Genomic DNA, 27,245 nt, shown 5'->3' with positions numbered 1-27,245 from the left:
AAACAGTTGAACAATTTTTTTATTTTCACTTTTCTTTGAATACAAACGTACTAAAAGTCATAAAATGTGACATCAAGTCCTGGTATAACCTGTTAACACTGCTGAAGAGAACAGTATAATCAAAAGCCTGCTGACAGGTTGCACATTTAGTGTTTGACAGAATACTGGCAATAATATAAACTAGGAAGTACACAAAATATTAAAATCTGATTTCATACAAAAAGGTATCAAACAAGAGGGTGAAACAATCAGGAAGCAGCACAGATGGAAGTATTAAATGACCAACAAGTGAGAAAGCTAGCTGAAATAAGGGACCATGCTTTCAAAACTTTTTTTTTCCCCCCCTCAACTTTTTGCCATAGTCCCTTCGCAAACTAACCTGAAGATACAAACTCAATTTGAGATCTGAGCATTCAAACTTTGACCAGCTCCTTTAAACTAAAGGCAAAAGACTTTCACTCTCATACAGAAACTCACAAACTAAATCTACACGGCTAAACAATTAGCCAAACATGTAGGGGTAGCTAAAGTGAAGCCGACCCTAAATAGGGACAATTAGATTTCAGTGCAGAAAATAAGCAAAGCTCACTCAAGGCTGAGCCAACATATACATGACTCTAGAAGGTCCCTAGTCATCAAGAAAATCCAGAAGGTCATCATCGTCATCATCCAACAGAGTTAGGGCAAAAATGTAGCTCCAAAGTTGGATGCCATCAATCCCCAAATCCTCCAACATCTCAGCTGTGTCCTGAAAACAGATTAAAACTGATGATCAATATAGTAAGCTTATAACTGCAAAGCAGCATAGCAAACATTTATATTTAAAAAATAAATAAAAATAAACGCAACAAGAAAGTGATACCCTTGGTGTCGAGCGCCTGCGACGGTGTGTATGATTAGGGGGCATGTCATGACTGTAGATACACTCCGATTTAAAGGGGCAGCATCCGTGACGCATGAAGAAAGTACACTTTAATTTGCTGGAGATAAACAGAATTCCAGAATCAATGTAAAGGGTCAAATAAACTATTACAGATGACTTGACATCATGAATGTGAACTATTCTAACCTGCTTCTTTCTTTGAAAGAGGCAATCAATGATGCCTTTTCCTCCCCATCACAGACCCAGTGCTTGCTGGGAATGTAAAAGGAGGATTTCACTCTGCATTGTGGGCAGCCCCTGTTTATTTAAGGAGGAAAAAAAAAAAAAAAAAAAAAAAAAAAAAAAAAAAAAAAGTTAAATACATTTAGTTAATACACTCATACAAGAAAAAGGGAGAAGGGGAATGAGACAAAACTCACTTGATGACATCCTCCTGGAAGTCCTTTGTTTTTCGCCAGGTAACGATGCAGCTAATGCAGAAAGCATGATTGCAGTTGGGTAGGATGCCATAACGCCGTTCCTGAGCGGTGGACTTCTCAGAAATCTTGTCCATGCAGATGCCACAAGCCACATCTTTGCTTTGGTCAAAGGCCCCTGAAGGTTGCTGCTCCGTTGAAACCGCAGCACCATCCTGATCTGGTCTCTCTGGAAAATTGGTCACCTATAATCCAATAACACTTCATTAAACCCAGGCTGATGAAACCCAAAAAGCATTGTCTACGAGCTCCAAGAAATGCATCGCCTTTGTGACGTGTTTTAGTTTCAGATGCGATTACTTTTTGGACTTCAGCAGGTGCTGCACCAGGCACAAAGGTGGCTGAGCTGTAGTTACGTGAAGAACTGGAGTCTGCAGCGCCTCTTTGTTGCAGCAATCTCGATGCACCTGAGAACACCAAAATTAAAACCATACAAGGAAAATGTGACGCGCAGTTTCAAAGAAAAGCCTGAATAAATAGTAATACCCTGCTGGGGAGGCACATCCTCCATAACCCCGAACTCTTCCTCCTCTGCAATTCCTGTGGTCAAGCGTTCAAAATTCTGCTGCAGCACGCTCATACTTGTGGCCAGGGGCTCAGAACCCCTCCGATTCAGGCTGTAGGCTCCTTGAGGTGGGAGAAGAGAGGGCTCAGATCCCCGGCGGTCAGCCGAAGAACGGCCCGCCAGTGCAGAGGGGAAAACGGCAGGTGCTGAACCACGTCTGCTGCTCCCTGAAGAGCCTTCACCCCCTTGAGGAACATGGAGATACCTGCAATTTTAAAGATGAAACTTGTATCCTGCTGTTCTTATATATATATTTGATGTTAAAAAAGGCCGACTGGCTGCTTACCTGCATCGATCACCAAACCAGCAGCCACCTTTCTGGAAGTACCTACAGTGAACCTGAAATGACGGTACTGCAGGAAACTCGTGCAGATAGTAACAGCTCGGACCATAACGACAAAATCCATTGATGAACTGCCTGCAAACCACAACATGACCATTATATAACATTAGTTGACAACTGCAGCACATATATTTCACAAATACTCGAAAAGCTGCAGCATTTAACTAAAAAGCAAAAAGCAAAACAATGGAGTCGTTTTGAGCCCTCGATCGTTCGTGTTGTTACTCACTACAGCACTAAACGAAAACTGTTGGTCTTTATTCGTTCAGTAACTAACAAATCTTGCAACGGTCTTTTTCCTACTAACGTTACGTTGCAGTCCAAAAGTATATTTTTTTTAGTTTGTTGTAACAGCACAACTCTCTCTACTAGAACTAAAACAATTCGCTCGCTGCCTTAACCGGATGTAAACATCTGCGCCGAGAAACGTTAAAGCAGGAAAAGTCACTCTTTCAAACAGATGATCGGAGCTAAAAACGAACTTTTCTTCTAGTCTAAAGCACAAAACTACCTGCAAACTTCTCTTTCCACATTTGAGCTGCCTTTTCTCGAATGTCTATACGGTATGCGATACCGATCCATTTTAAAACCCCCAAAAAACTTGATTTAATGCAGTTGTCGGAGCGAGTAAACGGGTAGAAGAGTTGGCGAGAGAGTGAAGCGCAGGAGACCCACGTCACGCAGAACGCGCGCTGGCCAACCAGGGACGTCCGTGTCTTTTCTATAGAATAATAATAATAAAAAAAAAACGACTTCGGCAGATGACATCTATATAAATGAGACTTGAACTCACAATTCATAAAAGTAGCTGATTTTCATATATATATATATATTATTGTCCAAATTGTTTGATTAGTGGCACTGCAGCAAACTATACAACTCATCTGCACACTAATGCAAAAAATGCTAGCAGTGGATGAACATACCCACCTACAAACTGCACTGTTGTCTCCTGAATCTTTGGATGATTGTGCGTCCCTTTCCATCTTGCGCCTGTCCCTCTTTGTCTGATGAATAGCTAATGACATACACACTTTTATAATTGTTGGGCGGGGCCTTCCCATTTGACCGTGTGATGGACAGGGATGCATCACAAACGAGCTGCCTAGTGATGATGGACCTGGTCCGAATCAATTCCAGTAAACGATTCTTTTGAACAGCATCGGTTCAGAAAGTGAATTCAGCGACATCGGGCACGCGACACTTTTTTTCTATTAACTTTCATTATGGGTATAATAATAGTAATGATTTTATATATATATATATATATATATATATATATATATATATATATATATATATAAAGTATACTCGAGAGCCGACTGATTCATTCAAACCACTCTTCAGTAGTTCAAACCCGTTTATGAAGTGGTTGAATCGATTCATTGAAAATATCCGAAAAGAACGATTTGTTACGATGCCTTGCAGCATTTCATGCACTTTGCACAAACATGACAATATTATACGAAACAAAAGTAAATCGTGAAATATAAAATCGCACCGGATAAACCGGGACGTTTGGTCTCTAATTAAAGGATTATTCATTGACACCAATTGTTTCTTATTAAAATGTTTAATAATTATTCACACATTTAAATTAGTTTGGTAAACCATAAATTAAATATTATTAAACTAACAACACATATTTTATTATAACTGCAAAACTCTGGAGCTTTTCATAAATCACAAGAAACTTAGTGATGTCTGGAATTGTTTTACTTTGATCCAAAATATTCCACAAATCATAACACTTGTGCATCTTGTTTGCTCTTGTTAATAAAGCAACACATTTCTGAGATAGATCTGACCAGAAAGGTAGAAAGATATTGGTCGACATCTGGTGTGAAACTGGGTGACAAAACGTATTTTAAGAATAAGGATGGAGGCGAAATTATTATTGTACTCTCTAGTTTCACAGTAACAGTTTTCATGACCATATATTTTCTGACTTCAAGTTCCATATTGAATAAACAGATCAGAAAAGCAAATTTCAGCCATAAGATAAAATCTCAGATATTTCTGAGATACTTCTGGATGTGAACTGACAGATGTGTTGCACATCATATTACTAACAATTAATGTAATTCAACATTAAAACTGCTTTTTTTTTTTAAACGTGTACACTGAAATTATTCAGCATTATTGAAGTAACAGGTCCTGTCACAAACAAAGTATACAATGCAAGTATTTACTCAAGATGACTCAACATAACCATTCATTCGCATTCATTTTCAATATAACTATCATGACATGATCATTAACTAATGCAACTGATCTAGAGAATGAATTTAAGCTTATATGAGTACTATAAACCAATTTGACCATAATGTTCTAGTTTTAATGTAACCACAGCCTGTTTGTTTTCGATCACTCAATATATATTCATAAAACATTTTCTATCAACATACTAATGGAAGACCTAATTTAATACAACTGTGTATCAAGGAGACAATGAAAGATAACTGATGTCATGTCTCAATTCAGTAAATATGATTTTAACAAATGTGACCAGTACCGGACAGTATGCAAAATTACAAGTACCATCAAGGTACCAGTGCTTAACAAAGGTTTTAGCTCATAAGAATCATATATCTATATATATGTATATGATAACCAAACATTTCCTTCCATACAACTGAAATGATCACACTGGTGTAAGTTTATCCCAAAGAATTAAGGTGAATTATTAAACATACATTTGTCTTCAATTTCAATACCAATATATATATTTGTAGCAGCTGACACGGAAAACAACATCCTCAACAAAGTAACATAATTCCAAAATAATATAACTGACTGCTGTACAGTTTTGTGTGGAGTACCTTTTACTGTAGTAAAAGTGCCTAATCAAACAGAATCAGGAGAACAAAAAGAACCACAAAAATAAAAGCCCTACAAACAGTAAGTGGCATTTCAAGAGCTTGACTGTGCTCTGATCTCCTCAAAGAAACATACTAGATATCACTTAAATGTACTTGCAAACCAAAACCATGATGGAAAAGACAACTTCTAAAGGTGTTAGCCCTCATCTAGCAAATGAAGAACAACATGAAGCTAGTAGTAGTAGTAGTAGTAGTAGTAGTAGTAAAGGTGACTGGATGTTCTGAGTCCTGTATACAAGAACAGATTTGAGTTTAAATAAAAAACACTCCGCAAAATCAGAGAAAAAAATGTCAGTATTCAAAGTCAATATTTGTAAAAGTCCTTTACAAAATTCATTTAAAAAAAACCCATGGCACCGCAGCGCCATAAAGATGTGTGCACTCTCTCCGTTCAGGAGGGAAGTTGAAGTCCATTCTCTATTCAGGTCCTTGAGCTCAGTACATGTCTTTATAGATCTCCTGTAAAAGCGGGTGGAGGGACGTCTCAGATTCAGTCTTTTTGATCATCTGAACCAGCTGAGCATTCTCTGTAACCAGCTGTCTGAGGTCAGCCATCTTCTGGAGCAGTTTGGGGAAGAGATGAGGAGAGTCAGGGTGGTGCACCTGAAGGTGTTGGTCCAGAGCTTGCAGGATACTATCCTGAATCTGTTCTACCTGCTTCACGTTCATCAGCCCTGGACGATCTAGGGCAAAGAAAGACTATTTTAAACCACCATTTTCTCCTTTAGCTATTTTTTCTGTTATGATAAACAAGCTTTTGATCTCTTTGTTGTGTTTTCATTTTACTGGCATTTCCCAATAACAAATTCAGATGTGGATGTTAATTGTATAAATAACAACAAAGGACATAAGAAAACATGCTGATCAAACAAACAGCACAGCCTTACCTCCGCATAGTATGATGGCTGCCACAAACAGAGCCAGGTCACTGTCATCCAGCTCCAGAGCATTGAATTTCACCGCAAACTCAAACTTGGGCTCCATGATCTCACTGAAAGGTTTGCGTAGACTACGCAGGAACTCTCTCGTCACAAAGCCCTTCCCATTGGCCACCAGCAGCCCGTCTTTATTCATGAGAGATGGGAGCATTGAAAATATGGCCTCGTGGACTCCATATTTTAACAGTGTTACCTGAAAGAGTACCAGAGTTACCTGAAACAGTGTTACCTGAAAAAGTGGGAGATGAATTCAGTGGAATTCAGTATGCACCCATACTTAGTGGTACACTACAGAGCCGTAACCACCATAGACATTGAGGGGGGACAAGTCTCCCCACACCCCAATAATTAGAAATGGCCAAATTGTCCCCATGATGGCTACTTTGATGTGTGTATAGTGTGGGAGTGGCATAGGTCAGTTGTCACAATGAACGAGAAAGTTTGACATGAAGTACAATAACCATATTCATCCACATAGAAGCACAATCAAAAGAGTTCTTCTACAAAATAAATGCAGTTTTGTTTTTTAACCACTAGAGGGCCAAAAGTTACATAGTAATTCATATATGAAATATCCATTATATTATGTTTAGATTTATTTATTTAGCTGGATTTAAAATAAATAAATGAATAATAACTAATTATTACATTTAATTACTAGGGATGCACGATATATCGGCCACCATATCAGTATCGGCTGACATATGATCATTTGTAAAGGAAAATACAGTTAAGTGCAACATGTAAAGCGCAAATCTGTCATATAGGCTACATAAAATTATAATGAAAAAACTACTGTAAAAGAATGTTGTGAATTCTTTGTGCTCCCGTGTTTTAGTGCACTGTTACAGGAAGAGCGTGTCCACAACAGTTACACCTTCATGACCATAAGTTCGCTTGTGCATTCGCAGCCTTTTGTTTTGTGCAATTGTAAGTTGTAATATTATGTTTATTTTGTGTATATATATCTGATTTATCTCATATAGGGTGTGTTTGGTTAAGAATTAATGCGGTAGTAAAGCACGCCGGTGAATAATATGAATTTAGATTTATCGGCCAATATATTGCTTATCAGCTTTCAAATATAAAGAATTATCGGTTATCGGTATTGGCCAAAATTTTCATATCAGTGCATCCCTATTAATTACATATAAGGGGAAACAAGTGATTACTCCTAAGGAGCCACCAACATAATACAACTAATATTAATAATAAATTAATAATTAATGATTTAATGAATTAATGATTGCTTCAAAGGAGCCACAAACATGATCAGTCACTACTCAAAACTAATAAAGCTTAAACAAGAGATTAAACCAATTATAAGTTAATAATGTAACATAGAGGATTCTCACCTGATCATTTAGGAAGAGATCCACAAACCCAGGGATGTTTTTGGCAAACTCGGTGAGCTCTCGCACGGTTTCCACTGTGGTGCACTGGCAGCGGTAGAAGACATGGACCCCAATCTCTTTGTTGGGTGGTGCTCCGTTAAGCTGATTCCAGACCAGCCCGTTTTCTGCCTGCCATAGCGAGTCCATATCATGGATCACAAAAGGCTGGGGATAAAATGAGAACAATTAATAAGAACTAAAATAACTGCATTCTGTGTAAAATAAAAACAGCAATAACATCAAAATAAATATTGGCTCATTTTATCTGCCAGAATTGTAATATCAGTGCATCCTTGCTAAAATAAACAAGGAAAAAACTGAGATTGTTGTTGGCATGTCACTAAAAGCTGAGTGCATACCGCTGTGCAGCTCGTCTTGCCCGTGAGGATGCTCCGTGCTTTCTTCTTGGTCATGTTGAGGTTTCTCAGGTAGGCTGTGTTGACGTGCTTGGCCAGTGTTTTGAGGTCAGCCCCACTAGAGTTTTGCAGCTTCTCCCCAGCGAGGAGCCCTGCCACTAGCTTCTTCTTCTCCGCCTCTGGCATACGTCCGTACCTGATTGCTGAGACAAAGAAACAAAAACCAGCTCAGCATATATTCAAAAAGCAATTTATGTACACCAGAATATTAATTGCTGAGTATGACTATTAATATGCAGTTCACACTTTTTAAGTGGATGTAAACTGAGCAGTAAAATTCTGAATGCTTTAAAATGTGGTTGTATGTAGGCTGCTCACCATCATGGGACATGCCCAATGCCAGGCACTTCTGGAAGCGACAGTACTGGCATTTGTTCCGGCTCTTTTTCTGGACTTTACAGGCACGCTCACACCGCTCATACTCCAGCTTCATACGAATGGTGCGTCTAAAAAAACCCTTTAAAAAAAGATGACACTTACTCACTGAAAAACAGCAAGGCACACATGCGCTTGGATTGCTAAATTATTTCACCATGGAAATGTACCTTTAAGTATTAGGTAGCCCAGTGACTTAAGGTAAAGACATTTTTTGGCTGTTTATAGAACCTAGGGCTGTCATAGAGATGGGACATCTATTCCAGTAATATCTGTCAGGTAGTATCGCTTAAGGCACCTTTAATGTTGGTTTATAATAGATGATGGTCTATTTCAGGCCATAAATGCACCCATGGTTCGTGAAAAGCCTTGACAGCAGTAGTTGCAAGTTCATGAAAATTACCTTGCAGCCTTCACAAGCATGAACTCCATAATGAAATCCTGAGGCTTTATCTCCACATATGCGGCACTCAACATTCAGGCCCAAACTACTGGGGTCATCCCGACCCAACCGTAACTGGTCTGACAATGAGAGTGAGGGTGCCTGTAATGGATCTATAAAAGTGAAACAGAAACAGAGAGAAACTACTTAAAGCATCTCTTATGAGAGCAATGCAAAAGTATATATTTTATGGATAAAATATTTTTAAAAAATATTGAGAGTGGGCTGGTACAGTGTATGAGAGAGGGAGAGAGAGCGAGTGAGTTTGATTGAGTTTATGGTAAAATCCTAAACCATAAAATTACTGTAAAAACTACAATTTAAATAAACAACTTTACAGTTCAAATAATACAAGTTGAAAAAACAAGTTTTATATATACACTACTGGTCAAAAGTTTTTGATCGGTTAGATTTCTTATTGTTTTTAAAAGAAGTCTCCTCTGCTCACCAAGGCTTCATTTATTTAATCCAAAATACACCAAATATAATATATTTATAATATGTTTATAATATTTTATAAACAACTGTTTTCTATTTAAATATATATTATAAAATGCAATTTATTTCTGTGTTGGCAAAGCTGAATTTTCAGCATCATTACTCCAGTCTTCAGTGTCACATGGTCCTTTAGAAATCATTCTAATATGCCGATTTGCTGCTCAACAAACATTTATTATTTTTATCAATGTTGAAAACAGTTGTATACATTTTTTTCAGGATTATTTGATGAATAGAGAGTTCAAAAGAACAGCATTTATCTGAAATATAAAGCTTTTGCAACATTATAAATGTCTATATTTGTCTATTAAGAAATTAAAATTAAATGTAAAATAACACTGTATATTTTCTTTTCTATAAATATAAATTAAGCCTAATTAAAGTTACAAAAGTTATTCAGTCAAAATCAGTAAGTGATTTTCTTTTTCTTTTGTTCTTTGATTAACATTAATACTGTCACAGACTGCAGCAAGTTTATTAGCCTGCTGTCACTTTAAGACCTAATGCATGGATACAATATACTGTTACACATGCATTTTCTTTTTCATCTGTTTAAATTCACTTAAAAAATAACGGACTGTGTTTACAAGGATATTTTGACATCATATTGTGTGTATTTGTCCACGAAAGAGAACTCAATTCAGTATTCGTGCACTATATAAATAGCAGCTTTTTGTGCATGCGCTCTGTTGTGCCCAGCACAGAAAACAGCACTCAAATGCTGAATTGAGTTCTTTTTCGCATCTTCTTGTGGTGGAATGGTTTAAAACAATATTAAAATGAGCACAGGGATCGATAAGTGAAATCAAAATTTTAATTTTATAAGAAGTATCCAATTCCTGACCATAAAGGGATAGTTCACCCAAAAATGAAAATTATCCCATGATTTACTCACCCTCAAGTGTCCGATTCCAGAATTGGAATGTATTTAATTACAACCCTAGTTACCGCAGTACACAAAGCAGCGCAGCGCTTATAAACACTCCTTTATTAGGCATTATTCTTTGGAACTTTGATTACTCAATTTTTATGTATCTCAATTCTGAGCCAAGCATCAACTTTGCACTTCCCCGATACTGAGTTAGTTAAATAGCTCCACATTTATCACACATTCATCATGCAGGGCTGCTTGTACGTGATCATCATCCATGCACTCATGCCGCTTTTTTTTTTTCAGGTTTTTCCAGCTTTCCCCCAATCAGTAGCGCTGTTTCACTCTGGCTTTGGCAGTGCATAAAGGCCAATATTTGTAATGTATCACCAAGCTACAAACAAAATTTAGTTCATGTTTAGTACAAGCACTTCAGACATCATGTGTCTGAAATTCAAGTACTTTCAAGAAGCTTAGGAACCCTGTATAAAGAATAAAATATTAAGCAAGCATAAGCTGCGCAAATCCAGTAAATCTTTATACTAATCAATAATAGTAAAAAGATTTTTTTTTTTTCAGGAATATATTGTTCATATTAATGAGGTAAGAAGCCTTAGTAAACCATTTATCAAATATGATAAATACAGCTTTATAGAGTTAAGTGGGGGGAAAATGTCACTGACAGAATGTCATTACTCATAATATATGGCTTTGATGTCAAAGTGCAGTTTTGACTTTTTACCTGAAAACGTTTGAGCTGTTACAGAAGTGTCACTATTCTGTTGAGGACTCTCCTGCGGCGTTCCATCTCCGTTCTGTAGATTCGCCCCCCACGATTCCTTGCTGCTGGGTGAGACCTCTAATCCTGCGGCATCTGACATCTCGCTGCCTTCCACCTCCTCACCCGAAGCTGAGCCTGGCTCCTGTAGGTCTGACATCCCTCCACAGTCCGAAGATGCAGACTCACCCTCCTGAGCTGCCATCCATATTGTCTCTTCAAGAATCTGGACAGAGTTCAAGTCTGTCCGTGGAGACGACTGGCCCTTTGTGACTCCATCTACTGGGCCGTCACATTTCATTTCTGAGGTAGGTTGCTCAACCTGTTCCATGGTTCTCCCGTCTGGCTGCTAAATCTCATAACCATCCATCACGTGACATTGCCTCTGAGAAGACAAAAAACAGGAAAAGAGTTGTCAATTACTGCAAAAGTGCCTCAATAAAAGTATGACCATCACCGTTGGAGAAGTGACCCAGTAAGTAGGGCACATGCTCCAGAGATTGTGCGGGTGACCTGAGTTTGACCTGAGATCCAATACTGCTGGTGTCATATCCTGATTCCACCCCACCCCCATCACCTCTCTGCTGACTAAAATTAAAGGGAAAAATGACATCATCAAGATTTTTAAAAGCATATCCAAGCTTTTTGTTCACACTGCAGGAGAAACCCAATTTCTTTCTAAAATTCTGATTTTTAGATCAGATTTAGATGAAGCAGGATCTGATATTTCAAAACAACCTGCAAAAGTGTGGGTTCTGAAAGTAAAAATCTCAGTAATTTCCATCACAGAGATATTGATTTACAATAAACAATACACAAAACAAACAAACAAACAAACAAACATACATGAGCTCCACCAATCAGAAGTTGATGCCATTTGGTGACATACACTACCATTTCAAAGTTTAGGTTTCCACAAAAATATTAAGCAAAAATATAAGATATTAAGCAATTTCAACACTGATAACAATAAAAAAATGTTTCTTGAGCACCAAATCAGAATTTGTTATGTGAGATTTGTCTCACAGCTGGTTGCTTTGGTTCATGGCATTGAGCTCTTTCTGAAGAATTTTCTTGAAATGCCAATGCCTATGGAAAAAAAAAAAAAAAGAATGGAAAAATACTGCAGAACCAAGGCTGTTGAAAAAGTAGGTGTTTACTGTTGCACTCTTAGCCACATGAAATGTGAATCTTTTTAAGGCCTGGCTCAAATGCTTTCAAGAAAAGGGAATCCATAAACATACAGAATAAGAAAGTAGCTTTTGTCTTAACTTACTGGCCTTTCATTCATTCACCACTTCCGGTTACATGACCTTTATCTTTTTGAAGCAGTCAGACGCAAACAGTGCCGTCAGCAATTACAGGTCTGTGGTATATTTAGTCTACATAGAGTGCGAGGTGATAAATCCACTATGAGACTCTGCTAGGTTGTTTACTTAAAAAAAGATAAGGTAACCTTGCAAAGAAAGCTCCTGTGGGAAAAGGCTGTGACCAATATAAAAAGACCTTGCAAAAGATTTCGTTTGTACAAAACTTTTATAATCAGGTGACCGAACAAGAATGGTGTATCAATTGAGAAAGACCTATTTGCATGAGCAAACGGGAAAAAAACGTCAACACAAAGGTCAAGATTATACAGTGTTGCACAGTGTACTTAGACAGAAGACGTTTATAAAATATCTTAAAGGCATAGTTCACCTAAAAATGATCATTTTCAAAAAAAGAAATTTAGAGTTCAAACAACATTGAACCCCACTGACTTTCACTGTATAGACAAAAGAACCTCCCCCTCAGAAGAAAGTATGTCATAAAGGTTTGAAACGACATGAAGGACAAAGCTTTTCAACTTCGGATGAATCACATACATGATAACTCTCAATATGGAAGACATTGATAACAGATGTGAGGGTCATATGGAGGATGGAGACCACTTCCTAACAGACTGTAATCCGTGGATTCGGACAATAGGATTAAGCAGTAGCCACATCAATGTGACTAACCCCTAACAAAGACAATGCAATTTAACAAGATATTTCCTTTGTTATTGAACGACACTGGGTAACGTGGGAAAAACAGCACTACCATATATGTGCATTCTTTACGTTAACTTATATGCATACACAGTAAATGAAACGATCAGAAACACTTTGAGCCACTGTTCAGACTTGTCAGCAACCAGTCGTGCTGGTTTTCAACTTATCTGCACTGTTCCAAGGTTGCATGCAAGAGGCGACCAACACAGAGGAACTAAATGAGTCAGAGTGCGGAGGTTATGACAGACATGCATACCAGCCTCTGGACCTCTCAAGTGGTTTATTTTTAAGGGAAGACACTACAAACAAAGCCAAGTTTGCTTGTTTTTCACGCAATGCTCAATTTTGAGATATTCAGACTTGTAGAAAGTGTTTTTTTTATTACACTTTTATCTATTTGCATAATTTCAATACTCAATGCACTGAGCCAGAAAACTCCACTTCAGTAGCATTTACATACACCAACCTTCACAGTTTTATTCCTATCTATATTCTACAGGTTTTTAGAGGGGTTGTTTATATCATTCACCTGATTTTATTCATCATGTTATTGCTAAAAACATGGTGAAAATGTTGTTTTTTTACCCCTGACTCTTGACAATATTTTCAGACTTATTTATTTTCTGATTTATGTGTGATAAAAAAAAAAGTTCTCCAAAGTCCCCTCTGTAAAAAAACATTAATATTTTAACAAAATTAAACATACATTTTGAACCTGGCTTTACCCAATGTTCAGACTTCTGTTTTGAAATGTACGAAAATTGTTGCATAAACGTAACATTTTAGAAAACGTACAATACAAAACAATTGTATTGTTGTACTGTGATTAATCAACGGAATAAGTATGGTGATATCTAGTAGTTAAAATTTTACTCCATTCACCTGTGGTGTCTTGCCTTAAGAATTAAAGGACAGTTTAAAAAAACAAAAAAACCCCAAAATGAATTATGATAAGATTTACTTGTACAAAACAACTGCCGACCAAGACCAGACAGTAGATGTTTACCTATATTGTTAAAAATTTAACTTTGTAATCAGAGTGAAAGCATGCAGTCCGTGTTCTGTGTATACAAGGTCACACTTGACATAAAGCCTTTCACATAGAAAAACCACAAACTTTTCACTTATTTAAAGCAGTATAATGTACATTTAGCATTGCAACAAGCTTCCTAAAAGCCTCTTTTAATCTTTTAAAAGGAATGGTGTCAGTTTGATCCAGAAAACAGTACCCTTGTCAAGCCTATATTATGTTGCTTTGATTCGCCGGTCCGCAATTTTTTTTTTTTTTTTTTTTTACTAAAAAAATTTAGTAAAAAAAAAAAAATAAAGTGTTTGTGTAGATTGTGCTGACTAATGTATTCCTGGGCTTACTGTATGTTAACAGTTACCGGATTAAAATTTAACTTAATGGTAATATGAACAGCGCTTGGCTGAGAAAGCAAAGCTTGCATGTATAATACAGGTGGTGAAACTTAAACTAATCAAGAAACAGTGAATGAGATGAAAGCCTTAACGACTGTATGTTGACAAATAATACAAAATAGCCAAAAACCTAGGCAGATGCGACCTGACAGCCACACAGAATCTAGCTGGCAAAAACGTGACATCAACTAGTTAACAGACTACAAGATGCATTTATTCTGATATAGACAAATACAGTTTGTTAGTAATCGGGAAAAGTAGACATGACACTTCAATTAAGCAAAACATTGAGTTTTGGCTAACGTTAGCTGTCTTGGTTTACCTTGGTGTTTACGGGCCAGCTTCGAAGTTTCCCAACGGTCGATCAAATATAAATATATTCTTTTTCTGTGAAGCAAAGTTGTTTTGAGACTCAAATGAGCCCATAGTCCGTCGGTTTACATCAGTTTTGTTATCACTGTGTCCCCGTGTCTCTTTTTTCACACATGCTAGTCTGAGGTTAGCGCTAGCTAGCTTAACGCTAACATGTTTTTGTTTTGTTTTTTTTTGTTTTTATTTTGTTGCACACGCTTTCAAATTTCTCCTGGTCAAACAATTACCGTTAAATAGGCTTAAGATTAAAATACCAAGCGTTTTCATTCCAGATTTCTGTTATATCCATTCTTCTAAAGTCCAATCAGAAGGCGGATCAAGCTATGACCATCGCGCTGTTATTCCTACACCAACTTTTGCTCAATCTGGTCTAGTAACTCCATTCACTTTGATTACTCGGTTGTCAGGGATGACAGAAAAATAGGAACTAGAAAAGATGCGTGTATTGTTTACCTGCCTGCAGAGGTCGCTCCTCGGCCCAAAGTCGCACATTAGGTCGCTAGCCATAAGGATTAAATCAAATAATCGAACTCTTCTTATCACTGACATTCAGTACAACCGTATTCAAAATGTAAAAAAATCTGCATTGAACTAAACACACGTAGAAAAATCCGCCTCTACAAACGATTTTTCAGGTTTAGTGCAACAGATTTTCCTTACCGCGGTTTGACGTATGATCTAATCACGTGATATGTGTTTGTCCAATGACAGCTCGATTCGAGGGGTTTAGTCAAGGGACTTTGGTTTATTTCAGAATCTGTTTTCCTTTCTAGGTATTACAGGCGTTTGTGTGGTTGACAGCTACGAAAAAGCATGGCGTGGATGTTACGTAATACAAGGTGGCTAGATTCAACCAGTGGGAGACAGATGAATACTAATGACGCTCTATGAATCATAAATGTTATTTCCCGCGAGGGTTGAAATTGTGCTTTCAACTAGGCTACTGGAAAAATCCCTTTTAATAAACATTGTTAAATGTTAATGAAGACGAATTAAATTTAGGCGGTGTTTATGAGTTATGAGTAAACAAATATGTTTACTTTAATGTATTAATACTATTAGACCTTTGTGAGTACCAAACTGCTCCTATAGATGGGGCCGTTAGACAGGAGTCTAAAACAGATGGACTTAAAGGGTTAGTATTACTCAACCTCATGTCGTTCTACACCCATAAGACCTTCATTCATCTTCGGAACACAAATTAAGATATTTTGATTAAATCCGATGGCTCAGTGAGGCCTGCATTCAAAGCAATGACATTTCCTCTCTCAAGATCCATAAAGGTACTAAAAACATATTTAAAACAGTTCATGCGAGTTCAGGCTAAATCGCCTGAAATAAGGTCTGTGGTTAACAAAGCCTCTAAATATTTTCACATTTTTATCTATGACATAAAACACACCAGTTATAACCCGCTTGTGATTTTTTAAACCTTTATTATGTCTTAAAAACGACGGTTGCTAACAAATTGCTAAAAGGGACTACTTCCTTTGGCGGGGACTTTAGACGTCATCATGACAAACAGGGCATTTGAACAGCATTTCTCAGGAAAAAGTGGATAAGTATTTATACACAGCGCAGATCATAATCAGCGAGCATGTTTTTAAATAAAGTTGTTTTCTAAATAAAGTTTGAGGAAGCTTGGTGGTGGTGATGTTGATCCGCGACCATGGTGTGCTGTAGTCTGTTTATAGCCTACTGTTAGCATTTTATATCTGACGACTTTATTTAGGCTTCAAAATGTATAAATGTTGTGTTAACTTGTAACGATTATCTTGACAGACAAAACGTGCAAGTGTCATAACCCTTTGTTAAACACAGAGCTTATTTTTTGCGATTTTCCAAAAGCCTATGGGAAAAATACATAGGCTTTCGCTCGAGGGAACCCGTGCGCCGCTAACTTCCGGGTTGGCCTACAAAAACACGTCATTCCTGAGATACTCTATGGTCACCGTGATTTTGCCAAGTAAGACATGTGGAACAACATTCCAATCAACCAATCAGATTTGAGGGATAAGTTTACCGTTTATGTCAAGTTTAGGCTTGCAACCAGGGTTAGGTGCTTCTACATAAATGTTATTCACCTATCTTTCCCCTCTGATTTTAGGGATAAGTTATGGGTAGGATTAGGTTTAGGGGTAGGAATAGGGTTAAGACTAAATTTTCAGACTGGAATGTTGTTCCAGGATCAACAAAATATGTTGATCCATGAACATGTCTTGCTTGGCAAAATCACGGTGACCGAATCATCTGAGGTGATTTCTCGGTCAGTAACGACAAATACAGAACAAATAGCGCTGTTTTCAGGCGTTTCACTAGTTTACTTTGAACTACGCAGCACGGCCCAGTGAATAACGAAACGAAAGCTTAAAGGAGCTGCGTTTATTCCAGGTCACTATTATTAAACAGCGTTGCGACATCAAGTGAGATTAGCGCTTCAATTCGACACACACCCCTCGTTTACAAACTACAAATCACTCGATGATTAAACTACTTTTAAATTGGATGAAACAGAATCAACATTCTCAACAAGACTGTTGACGTAAACAGGAGAAACATTGTGCCATGAATGAAGATAGAAGACTTTTAAATCCCAAAATCACCACACTAACACACAAACTTTTACCATGAATAAACTGTAGTAAATTACCTTGGTTTGTGGAAATGTGGAATATTTATATTGAAAACTATGTTATAGCCATTTATATTGCAGTATATTTATTAGGTGGGTAGGGGAATATATAATTCATGTTTTTGTTAAGGCGTATTTTGCCTGTGTTTAGGTGTTTTTTATAGACCTATATAACATATCATAATATAATATCATTTGACATTGGTAGTTGTGAGTCTCACTTACCAAGTCTCACTGTGATGATATTTTCATTTAAGCCTAATAATTAATAAAATAATTTTTACCAATAAGACCTCCCCTGGATCGCAAAGCATTTGAAGACCACTAAAGTTTCTGATCAATTTTTTTCCTTATATGGTGTCGAGACAGCTGCACTTCCAGTTGTATCAATTCCAACACAGTTCTTGCTTGTTTCTTGGGATGGGATTTAAACATGGTAATGGGTGTTTAATGGAGCCAAGAGTGCTATACACTTACTGGTTACATAAATCAAATTTCACTTGGCCCTACTTAGGCTCCTGTATGTAGATAGTTTAGTGCCTAGAACACAAAATGAGATTGCACAATACTTAAAAAATGCTTGCGCAATTTGCAGCTCTAAAAAACATATGCTTATGGGGAAAAAAATAACATTGAAAAAACAGTGCACATTTTTCTGCACTCGGTGGGGAAACGGTGGGAAAAGTAGCACTTCTGCCTTTCCCAAAACAGTCAGATTAATTGCAATCATTGAAGTATAAAACTTTACAGTGGAAAAAAATGTCTTTCTGGTCCAAGTATAAAGGTAAGTTTTGACAAATGACTGAATTTGACCACTAATTATCTATTTAATTATCTTTGACTTGCTATTTACCCTATATTACCTTTTTTTTCTTCTTCTTTCTTTTGGAGGTCTGCGGAGGTCTTGTTGAGAAATTCTTTTTGACCGATCACCCCCTGCAAGGATCGGAAGTAGGCTATACTTTACATTCAAAATTAGAATTTTGACTTCATTTCTGTATTATGCAGCTTTTAGGACACATTTGAAGAAATTAGTACAGAGACATGTTTTGACCGTATACGTGACTTTACACAATAACTGAAATGCAGAAATGGTGGAACTGAACTATTTTTTTTTCTTTTACAAACCAGCAGGTAAATGCTGATGAATCTGCAAAATCATATTCAAATAAGGGAAGCTGATTAAGCAGTTTCACAATGAATAATTCCTGTTTTCTTAAACAGCTCTTTAAGATTTTTGAAAGTCACAGTTGAGGCAGGGTGTAACAAACCACTCGCCACAGTATCTTGAACTGACACTGCCCTTAAGTGTGTGAGGTAAGTGTTTAAAAATTAAATTGGCTAAAACAGTGAATTTATCATGTATGAACTTAATATTTGAACCTTTAATGATTTGTTTGATCAACACTATTAATCAAAAACCCAGACCCACATTTGTTTGCAGTTTCTTTGACCAGTCACATTATTGCAGTATTTTACTCACAGGCTTTATTGAATCTAACTTACTTTCCACATTCAGAATCCAAAATTTCCATCACACTGATTCAGCTATGAATCTGATCTTGTTGGGGATTGTGCTCCTCGGGATTTATGTGCAGCAATCAGGTTGGAAGAATTTTGTGACAATATATAAATATTTAATCATATGTAAATTAATATTAAGAAGTAATGTAGCTAGCTGACTGACATTTTTCTTAAATACTTTTTAGATTTTGTGATTATAACCAAAGACTATAGAGACAGAGCGCATTTAGGCCACGTCCACACCGGGGGGGAAAACAATCCAACCGTCTCCATTGACTTTGTATTGCGTGAGGCTGCCTCCTTGTCATTTCTGACTTATAACAAATAACAGGACAATGCCTTAAAGCTGCTGTGTGACAAGGTGTACAGAAAACAAGCTTAAAAAAAACCCAGAACTAAGTTTTTATAAGCTACTGAACCGTAAAAGCCAGCCTTTAAGGAGACAAAAGTGGATACAGGCAATAAGACGAGAAGCATCAGCAGGAAGAATGGGTAAATTTTGGGATCCTGACACTCAGTATGCCTCAGTAAGCCTACGTGTGCAGTAAACATTTTGTCACTGTTAAGTCAAATATCCAAATGTCAGTTTTATATATTAAATTTCCTGTCGCTGATTACGTTCCCCTCCAGTGGGCGTCATATTCTCATAGGAATATGACGTCGCGTCTGTCTCAATCGCCTGTATCCACTTTTTAGTCCTTAAACGCCCGTTTTTTGGGTTGACATCTTATAAAAACTTCTGGGTTTTTGGCTGTGTGTTTTTTAGCTTGTTTTCTGTACACCTTGTCACATAGCAGCTTTTAGACATTGTTCTGTTTTTTGTTATTAGTCAGAAATGACAAGGAGGCAGCCTCACGCAATACAAAGTCAATGGAGACGGTTGGATTGTTTTCCCCCCGGTGGGCGTGGTTTTCAGATTATGACGCATGTCGCTCTGTCTCTAATAGAGTACCTCAGGGATGACGTGTTTTTGTAGGCCAACCCGGAAGTTAGCGGCGCACGGGTTCCCTCGATCGAAAGCCAATGCATTTTTCCTATAGACTTTTGGAAAATCACAAAAAATAAGCTCTGTGTTTAACAAAGGGTTATGACACTTACACGTTTTGTCTATCAAGATAATCTTTACAAGTTAGCACAACATTTATACATTTTGAAGCCTAAATAAAGTCAGATATAAAAAGCTAACAGTAGGCTATAAACGGACTACAACACACCATGGTCGCGGATCAACGTCACCACCACCAAGCTTCCTTAAACTTTATTTAAAAAACAACTTTATTTAAAAACATGCTTGCTGATTATGATCTGCGCTGTGTATGAATACTTATCCACTTTTTCATGAGAAATGCTGTCCAAATGTCCTGTTTGTCATGATGACGTCTAAAGTCCCCGCCAAAGGAAGTAGTCCCTTTTAGCAATTTGTTAGCAACCACCGTTTTTAAGACACAATAAAGGTTTAAAAAATCACAAGCGGGTTATAACTGGTGTGTTTTATGTCATAGATCAAAACGTGAAAATATTTAGAGGCTTTGTTAACCACAGACCTTATTTCAGGCGATTTAGCAAAAACCCATTCAAAAAACCCATTGACTTTGGGGCGATGGAACCGGAAGTCCTAAAATGCTAACTCGCTTCCGGGTTTTGCCTACAAAAACACGTCATCCCTAAGGTACTCTATAATAACACAAGACGCGTCACTCATATTGTTTTGAATGAGAGAAAGTGCAACGTGCAATATGGCGGAATAAGTCTCGACTTCTAAATAAGAGCCAATCGCCGATTGGTAAAGTCAACGCGTCACTGCAGCGGCCGTTAGAATCTCCGGTTCAGACGTGCGCTTCCTATAGACGCGCAGTTTGGACTGCGCATGCGCATTAGCTTGATCTAGCCTGAAAAAATGCCTTTTTTGTCATGATTCAGGCGTTCAGAAACGAAGCTTGGCAAGCAGCTTTAGAGAATTTGATGTTTCCCCATTCAAAGAGATAGGAACTACACTTGTATTCCCGAGAGGCATTTCAAAGATGGCCGCCGAGTGAAATGACTTGTCTTAAAGGGACTTTACTATAACTCACTGTACTGTTTTTGTGAATCATAATATCCGAATCATAATATAATGCATCCTGTCCATCTGTGCCGTAACAGATACCAGACAATATGTGTAATATGTATTTAATTCATTCATTAATTTGGAGTCTTTCTGAAGTTTCACAGAAGGTGCAGTGTCATTCAGCATTTTCCCTTTCCACTGGGAAATGTGGTAGTCTGTTGGGTGTGGTTGAAAAAGACTCCTGTTGCATGAACCCCAACTACGGCTACACAAAAGCAGATGGAAAGTGTAGGTACTGTGGGTAAGTTTCACTTATGTGATGCTTATAATGTTCATGTTCAAAACCCTATTATGATAAATGCGACATTGAACTTCATTTTTTGTCTAATGGAGTGAAAAACTGATGATGGGAAAACTATTTCCTATCTCTTAACACAGTTCATTTGTTATTTTCACATTAAACAAATATTAAAGATGACATAAGATGAAATTTCACCCTATTAATTTTGTAAATGCATGTAGATATTAATGATTCATCCATGTTTAATTTTTTTTTAATCATAACTCGATCTTCAAGTGAATATTCAATGGAATATGAGACTTCAATCATTTAGTCCACTTAATCAACTATCGTTGCATAGAACCAAGTCTTTTTTGATAATCCGTTACACTTGAATGTACATCACAATACGGAAGAGAAGATCTGTCGCTACTTCTATTTCAACACGACTTAAAATAATGCAATGTTAATAGTCTTTTTTGAGGAAACCGTTTTAAATCGTAATGCACTTTTTTCGGTAAAAAATATATTGCAGACTTTCACCATTTCACCTTTTCAATAACACTGCTTAAAGTCAGCATGAAACAGAAGTTGCGATAGACTTTTATTCACTATTGGGGCTAATATTCAAATGAAATGGCTTCTCAAACAAGAAAAAATTTAGGGTGGGACTTAGTTTTGTCCATCGGAAATTGATTGGATCATGTGAGTGACTGGTTGTCCCGCCCCTGCGCCAGTAAACACGTCATCAGAGAAGAAAAGAGATGTTGTTGCAAGAGGAAGATATTGTGATTAAAGATTACTAGGGCACATGAAGAAAAAAAGAATGATACGCACAGACAAATAATTTATAATAAATACTGCAATATTCCATAAAATCTCACGGTGACTTTAATCAAACTCTTCAAGCTACTGAATTAGCTGAACTGAAACAAATGAGATCAAATGATGCACATATCCTTTAGAAAATCTTGTCTGTTGACTTCCAGGCCAGCGGCATGGACTGAGTGGTCTTCCTGGGGCGAGTGCTCTGTGAGTTGTACAGAGGGAGTAACGCAAAGGCAACGGTCTTGTTATGGAACTGGTAGTTGTTCAGACAGTGGGAAACTAGGAACTGTTCAAACTAAACCATGTGAGAAAAATAAATGCTGCCCAGGTAAAAAGAACATTAAGCAATTGTTACATTTAGACATAAAGGATTCTATGATCTTTCTCATATTTCCTTAAATTTGTGTACTCCAGTGGAAGGTGGCTGGTCAGAGTGGGGAAAATGGCAGCCCTGTTCAGTCACGTGTGAGAAAGGAATAAAAAAAAGGCAAAGGACCTGCTCTAACCCAATTCCACAATGTGGGGGCTCCTGTAGGGGTGAACAGGAAGAAATTGCCTCTTGCGACACTGAAGTAATCTGTCCGAGTAAGTATAGTTTTCTATTTTTGCTCACTGAAGATAATGAAAATTAAGACCATGCTCTCTTTTGATGTCCAGCTCATGGTGGGTGGTCCAGTTGGGGAAGCTGGGGTCCCTGTCAGTCTACTTGTATTGATGAAGGACACAACACTCAGAAAGAACTTCGTAAAAGGACTTGCACCAACCCCACTCCATCCACGGTTCCACGTGGTAGAGACTGCGAGGGCTCTGACACAGACACCCGCCCTTGCAGCGGACTACCTTTCTGTCCAAGTAATATACTTTTTTTTTTTTCCTACAAAACTGCCAGAAAGATGAGAATTGTAGAAACCAGAGCTTTTTATCTCTACTTCACAGTTGATGGAAACTGGGGCCCTTGGTCAGGTTTCGCACCCTGCTCTGTGACGTGTGGAGTGGGCCAGCAGATACAAAGACGGTCGTGTGATTCTCCTGAACCCAGACATGGTGGCAGACAGTGTAGAGGTGAAGAGCAAAAACATGGTGTCTGCTCCACTGGTGTCCCCTGTCCAAGTAAGTAGTGTGACACAATGAAAGATTTATCTAAACGAACATGAAAACAAACAAAAAAGCATGTATGATAATACAGGCAGACCAATTGATTGCTTAAAGGGATAGTTCACCCAAAAATGAAAATTCTGTCATCTATTACTCACTCTTATGTCATTCCTAACCCAAAAGACTATTCTCTGAGAGATTTCTGTCCCTCCATTCAAAGTTTATTCACGCAAAACTCTGATGGTTTAAAATTAAAATTTAAAACTGTAAGATAAATTCATATGAATCAAGCGGTTTAATCCAAGTCTTCTGAAGAGACACGATCTCTTTAAATGATGAACATATGTAGTTTACCTTTTTATTTACATATAAGCATTGATCAGCGTTGATCAGCAATGTTTACAGTAGTGCTGTCAAATTGATTATTCACGATTAATCACATTTACATAATATGTGTTTACATATAATATATTTTGTTTACATATATAATTTTATATATATATATATATATATATTTATTTATTATTATTATATTTATATATACTATATATGTGTGTGTGTGTGTGTGTGCGTGTATGTGTATACACACACGTAAACATAAACTTTCACCAAAAACCAATCAGGTTTGTTCTCACTCATCAAGCAAGTATGGTTGAGCTTCTGTTTATATTCACTGTTCATGTGAATAAAAGCCCAAATGAAATCAATTAATCATATAAAGTGATCATGTCTCTTCAGAAAACTTAAACTGTTCGATTAATATAGATTTATTTTACAAACTCTGTATGAATGCTTTGAAGCGTCAGAGTTTTGGGTGAATAGACTTTAAATGGAGGGACAAAAATCTCTCAGATTTCATTAAAATCATTTGTGTTTTGAAGATGAACTAAAGTAGCATGGAACTATCCCTTTAATTTAGTAATGTTTTTCTTTCTTTCTGTCAGTACATGGGATGTGGTCCGAATGGAGTGAGTGGGGTCGATGTAGACAACCTTCCACTAGAGTAATCACATGTAGAAACAGGGAAGGAAAACGAAGGAGAGAGAGAGACTGTGTTTTTAGAGAACACGGGGGAAACTTCTGTGATGGAGATATTGTTGAACACGGCAGCTGCTATGACATTGAGGGCTGTAAAAGTGAGTGCAAAGAAAAATCATAGCTGTGTCTGAAAATGCATACTCTCTAGTAGGTACTACATTCGGTTTGAAACTTACAACCCTTAAAAAAGTATGTTCTGTATAGTATGAATTGAAATTCGGATGAAGTACATCCGCCATGTTGTCACTGCCACATGACCTACTGGCTTCAGTTGCGACACTTCACTGCCGTTCACAATTCCTCTGCTGTGGCCTTATGGGATAGTAAAGTGTCCAATGGATGTGCACTCCAGAATCTTGGCAGAAGTAGTAGGTCTTCCAGGTACTTTTCACCTATTGTTTTACGAATACCCTGAATTCGGATATACGTAGTTTTTTTTGGATACTCTGTATGGAAGTAGGCATATTCAGACACAGCGCATGTTTTTCAGTTAAGCTACATAAATGCAAAGCATGCTCATTTTTATTGTTTAGCATCAAAATGTGTAACATTTTTTTAAATTGAGTGCTTAATATTAGTACATCTCAAACAAATTGTATATTCACTACATTATGAATGATGATATTAGATTATGTTTTCTTCTAGTTTCAGACAAAATTAGGATTTTACAAAACCTCACAGGTGGAAGGTCAGTTTTCCAAACAAATAACACTCTCTTACTATATTCAGTGCAAGGCGTCTTATCAGAGTGGAGTGAGTGGAGTTATTGCAAACCTGACTGTGGGCCAGACTCTGCACAAACAAGAGAAAAAAAGTGTCTTCCTGACATCTCTGAATACCGGTAGGTGAAAACATCTCATGCTACTAAATGAAAGAAAATTTTGTCTATAATAAATCATATAAGGGTGCAATTCAATTACATGCATACCGTAGGTTGTGCATTGTTTCAAGATCAGTGTACGTATTCTTTGGTTTTCTTTATCTGTCATAGTTCCCAAGACCACAGTATTTTCTCAGGGGAGCCAATTGTGAACTGTAAGGATTTGAAAACTGAAACCGAGAGAAGACCATGTAAAAATGTCCCTGAGTGCAAGGATGAGGTTGTAATATTATGCTCAGAGCATATGTATATTAATTTTAGCTAATTAATGGGAATGCATTTTAATTTTAACAACATATTCTCACTGTTATCAGGATGATTGAGCGCAGAGTCCAGACAAGAGGACCAGTCACTGTACTCACCAGCAGTTAAAGAACCTCAACGTGCCAGGCTGTTCTCTTATGAAACATGCTACCAACAGAAAAATACTTGCTTTGTTAGCTTTTGTTATATGGATTGGATTGATTGCTGATTAATGCACGCTTCCGTAAACTCTACTTTGCTGACACAATAAAGTATCAAAGTAATGCAAGATCATGTAGTGTATGTGATAAAATGATTGAATGCTGATTAATGCACAAGTTTGTAAAATCTGCTTTGCTGCCACAATAAACTATTAAAGTAATGCAATGTCAAGTAAGTGTATGTAATACAATGCTTGACGTTATCCCTTCGATCAGTCGAATGAAGAAAAGATGCGAGCCAGCCAGGAGTCGAACCTAGAATCTTCTGATCCGTAGTCAGACGCGTTATCCATTGCGCCACTGGCCCGACGTCTACTTAAAAACCACGTGACTCTATGTAGTATTTCTCGCTGCTGCGCCCTCCTGTGGTTGCATTTGTCGGCCGTTAAACATTATTGAGGCTGCCACGTTTTAGAAAAGTAACCATTACCTTTCAAAGACAGAAATCACAATAATTTATGCGCACGAGGAATAACAGTCAATTTTATTACGGTTACTTTTCTAAAATGAAAAAACCTCGATGACTTATGCGGCAGACAAACACGACCACAGGAGAGCGCAGCAGCCTTCGAAATGACTGACGGCGACTATACGTTGGTGGTATGGTTATTAAAAACAAGTCATTACAAGGGTTTCAGAAAGCATGCAAGTGTGTAAACGACAAGCCGTTGCTTTTTGGTGTAGTTTTTATCCCTTTAAAATAATTAGGTAGATCGTAATTTAATTAAAATGGTTGGAAGAGTTGTCGGTCTCAGATTGTTTTACTCTCTTGTTGTTACATCGCTATTTTGTATACAACCACATGTATATACATGTATTAAAAAAACAATAGCTATAGTTACAGGGAAACTTCACATGAATGAGTTTATCGTCTGCCGAAATAGCTCAGTTGGGAGAGCGTTAGACTGAAGATCTAAAGGTCCCTGGTTCGATCCCGGGTTTCGGCATTTTGATTCAAAAATAAATAGTTTTAGTAGCCAAGAGCCATATGTACTATCAAGAGACTCACAAGAAAAAAATTCATGTCCTAAACACTAAAATCATCTGTACGATAGAGAGTACAAGTATCTTGTAAATTCTCTCAATTAAAATGGACAAAATGGATGGAGAGAACAGACTGCACTTGTACTTTAAGAAAGAATCAGGTCAAGAGAATTGTTCTTTTTAAAACCAGACTACATGCGTTTCCGTAGTGTAGTGGTTATCACGTTCGCCTCACACGCGAAAGGTCCCCGGTTCGAAACCGGGCGGAAACAAATTTGTTTTTCCTTTACCTAAAATAATCTTTAACATAAAATCAATTTCTCAACCAGTACTGAAGGAATGTTAGAATCCTGCAAGCCAGTACACCATATTGTGCTGATCAAAACATTTGCTCAATTTTGGAAGTTGGAAATGGTATTCTAATCAAATATGCTTATTGCTTAGGTCACACAATTGACCGTTCGCAAAGACCCGCCCCCTTTAGTTACTGTTGCTATGTCCGACAAGCCATGCCGCTCTCACGCCACACATCATGTTCCCACGCAGTGAAAAGGGTACATAGCGGAGCAAAGAGGACACAGACAACGCGTCGACAGACAAGACAGAGAAAGTTACTTTCGATATGAAACAAACTCTCAAATTTCAAATATTGTAATTTTTAAAGAAATTTAAGCGGCTCGTGAACCGATCATCTCTTCCTACTAGTTAATTTACAGCATCAAATAAACACGAAAGAACATCAGGCGGAATGTTGTTTCAACCGCGGAAAGACGTCAATACACGCC

At 37.4% G+C, this 27,245-nt stretch overlaps 3 protein-coding genes and 3 non-coding genes across 12 annotated transcripts; 3 read left to right on the top strand and 3 right to left on the bottom strand.

The window, feature by feature from the left end:
* Position 1: 1 nt before the first annotated feature.
* On the bottom strand, positions 2 to 3,354 carry mkrn4 (makorin, ring finger protein, 4). 2 transcript variants are annotated; one of them, XM_051902391.1, is made up of 8 exons: positions 3,198 to 3,354; positions 2,211 to 2,342; positions 1,846 to 2,129; positions 1,660 to 1,766; positions 1,303 to 1,544; positions 1,070 to 1,180; positions 863 to 980; positions 2 to 748 (listed from the first exon to the last, which is right to left on the bottom strand). In XM_051902391.1, exons 1-8 carry the CDS (start codon positions 3,329 to 3,331, stop codon positions 629 to 631), a joined length of 1,248 nt encoding a protein of 415 aa, XP_051758351.1. In that variant the 5' UTR covers positions 3,332 to 3,354; the 3' UTR covers positions 2 to 628. The 2 variants fall into 2 exon arrangements, with proteins under 2 accessions (XP_051758351.1, XP_051758352.1); XM_051902392.1 differs by lacking the exon at positions 3,198 to 3,354 and adding an exon at positions 2,779 to 2,956.
* A 611-nt stretch (positions 3,355 to 3,965) lies between these two features.
* ppardb (peroxisome proliferator-activated receptor delta b) lies at positions 3,966 to 15,471 on the bottom strand. 5 transcript variants are annotated; one of them, XM_051903592.1, is made up of 9 exons: positions 14,639 to 15,082; positions 11,375 to 11,449; positions 10,826 to 11,246; positions 8,676 to 8,827; positions 8,216 to 8,354; positions 7,841 to 8,040; positions 7,443 to 7,646; positions 6,037 to 6,316; positions 3,966 to 5,832 (listed from the first exon to the last, which is right to left on the bottom strand). In XM_051903592.1, the coding sequence occupies exons 3-9, from the start codon at positions 11,190 to 11,192 to the stop codon at positions 5,585 to 5,587; spliced, it is 1,590 nt and encodes a 529-aa protein (XP_051759552.1). In that variant the 5' UTR covers positions 11,193 to 11,246; positions 11,375 to 11,449; positions 14,639 to 15,082; the 3' UTR covers positions 3,966 to 5,584. The 5 variants fall into 5 exon arrangements, with proteins under 5 accessions (XP_051759552.1, XP_051759553.1, XP_051759551.1 ...); XM_051903593.1 differs by lacking the exons at positions 11,375 to 11,449; positions 14,639 to 15,082 and adding an exon at positions 15,349 to 15,471; XM_051903591.1 differs by lacking the exons at positions 11,375 to 11,449; positions 14,639 to 15,082 and adding an exon at positions 15,142 to 15,359.
* Positions 15,472 to 17,953: 2,482 nt separating this feature from the next.
* On the top strand, positions 17,954 to 25,648 carry LOC127518037 (properdin). 2 transcript variants are annotated; one of them, XM_051904323.1, is made up of 13 exons: positions 17,954 to 18,104; positions 18,212 to 18,271; positions 18,545 to 18,637; positions 18,840 to 18,925; positions 21,048 to 21,192; positions 22,161 to 22,327; positions 22,414 to 22,584; positions 22,657 to 22,851; positions 22,936 to 23,109; positions 24,039 to 24,230; positions 24,862 to 24,973; positions 25,124 to 25,232; positions 25,327 to 25,648. In XM_051904323.1, exons 4-13 carry the CDS (start codon positions 18,871 to 18,873, stop codon positions 25,333 to 25,335), a joined length of 1,329 nt encoding a protein of 442 aa, XP_051760283.1. In that variant the 5' UTR covers positions 17,954 to 18,104; positions 18,212 to 18,271; positions 18,545 to 18,637; positions 18,840 to 18,870; the 3' UTR covers positions 25,336 to 25,648. The 2 variants fall into 2 exon arrangements, with proteins under 2 accessions (XP_051760283.1, XP_051760284.1); XM_051904324.1 differs by lacking the exons at positions 17,954 to 18,104; positions 18,212 to 18,271 and having other exon boundaries at positions 18,527 to 18,637.
* A 62-nt stretch (positions 25,649 to 25,710) lies between these two features.
* On the bottom strand, positions 25,711 to 25,783 carry trnar-acg (transfer RNA arginine (anticodon ACG)). Its single transcript has one exon. It is a non-coding gene; the product is annotated as a tRNA-Arg (tRNA).
* A 567-nt stretch (positions 25,784 to 26,350) lies between these two features.
* Positions 26,351 to 26,423, top strand: trnaf-gaa (transfer RNA phenylalanine (anticodon GAA)). Its single transcript has one exon. It is a non-coding gene; the product is annotated as a tRNA-Phe (tRNA).
* Positions 26,424 to 26,659: 236 nt separating this feature from the next.
* Positions 26,660 to 26,732, top strand: trnav-cac (transfer RNA valine (anticodon CAC)). Its single transcript has one exon. It is a non-coding gene; the product is annotated as a tRNA-Val (tRNA).
* The last annotated feature ends 513 nt before the right edge of the window (positions 26,733 to 27,245 follow it).

This window comes from Ctenopharyngodon idella, chromosome 8, assembly GCF_019924925.1.
Source record: "Ctenopharyngodon idella isolate HZGC_01 chromosome 8, HZGC01, whole genome shotgun sequence".
Classification (NCBI taxonomy): Eukaryota; Metazoa; Chordata; class Actinopteri; order Cypriniformes; family Xenocyprididae; genus Ctenopharyngodon; species Ctenopharyngodon idella.
Note: the sequence above shows the minus strand (reverse complement) of the source record. Positions and strands in the feature narration are given on the sequence as shown.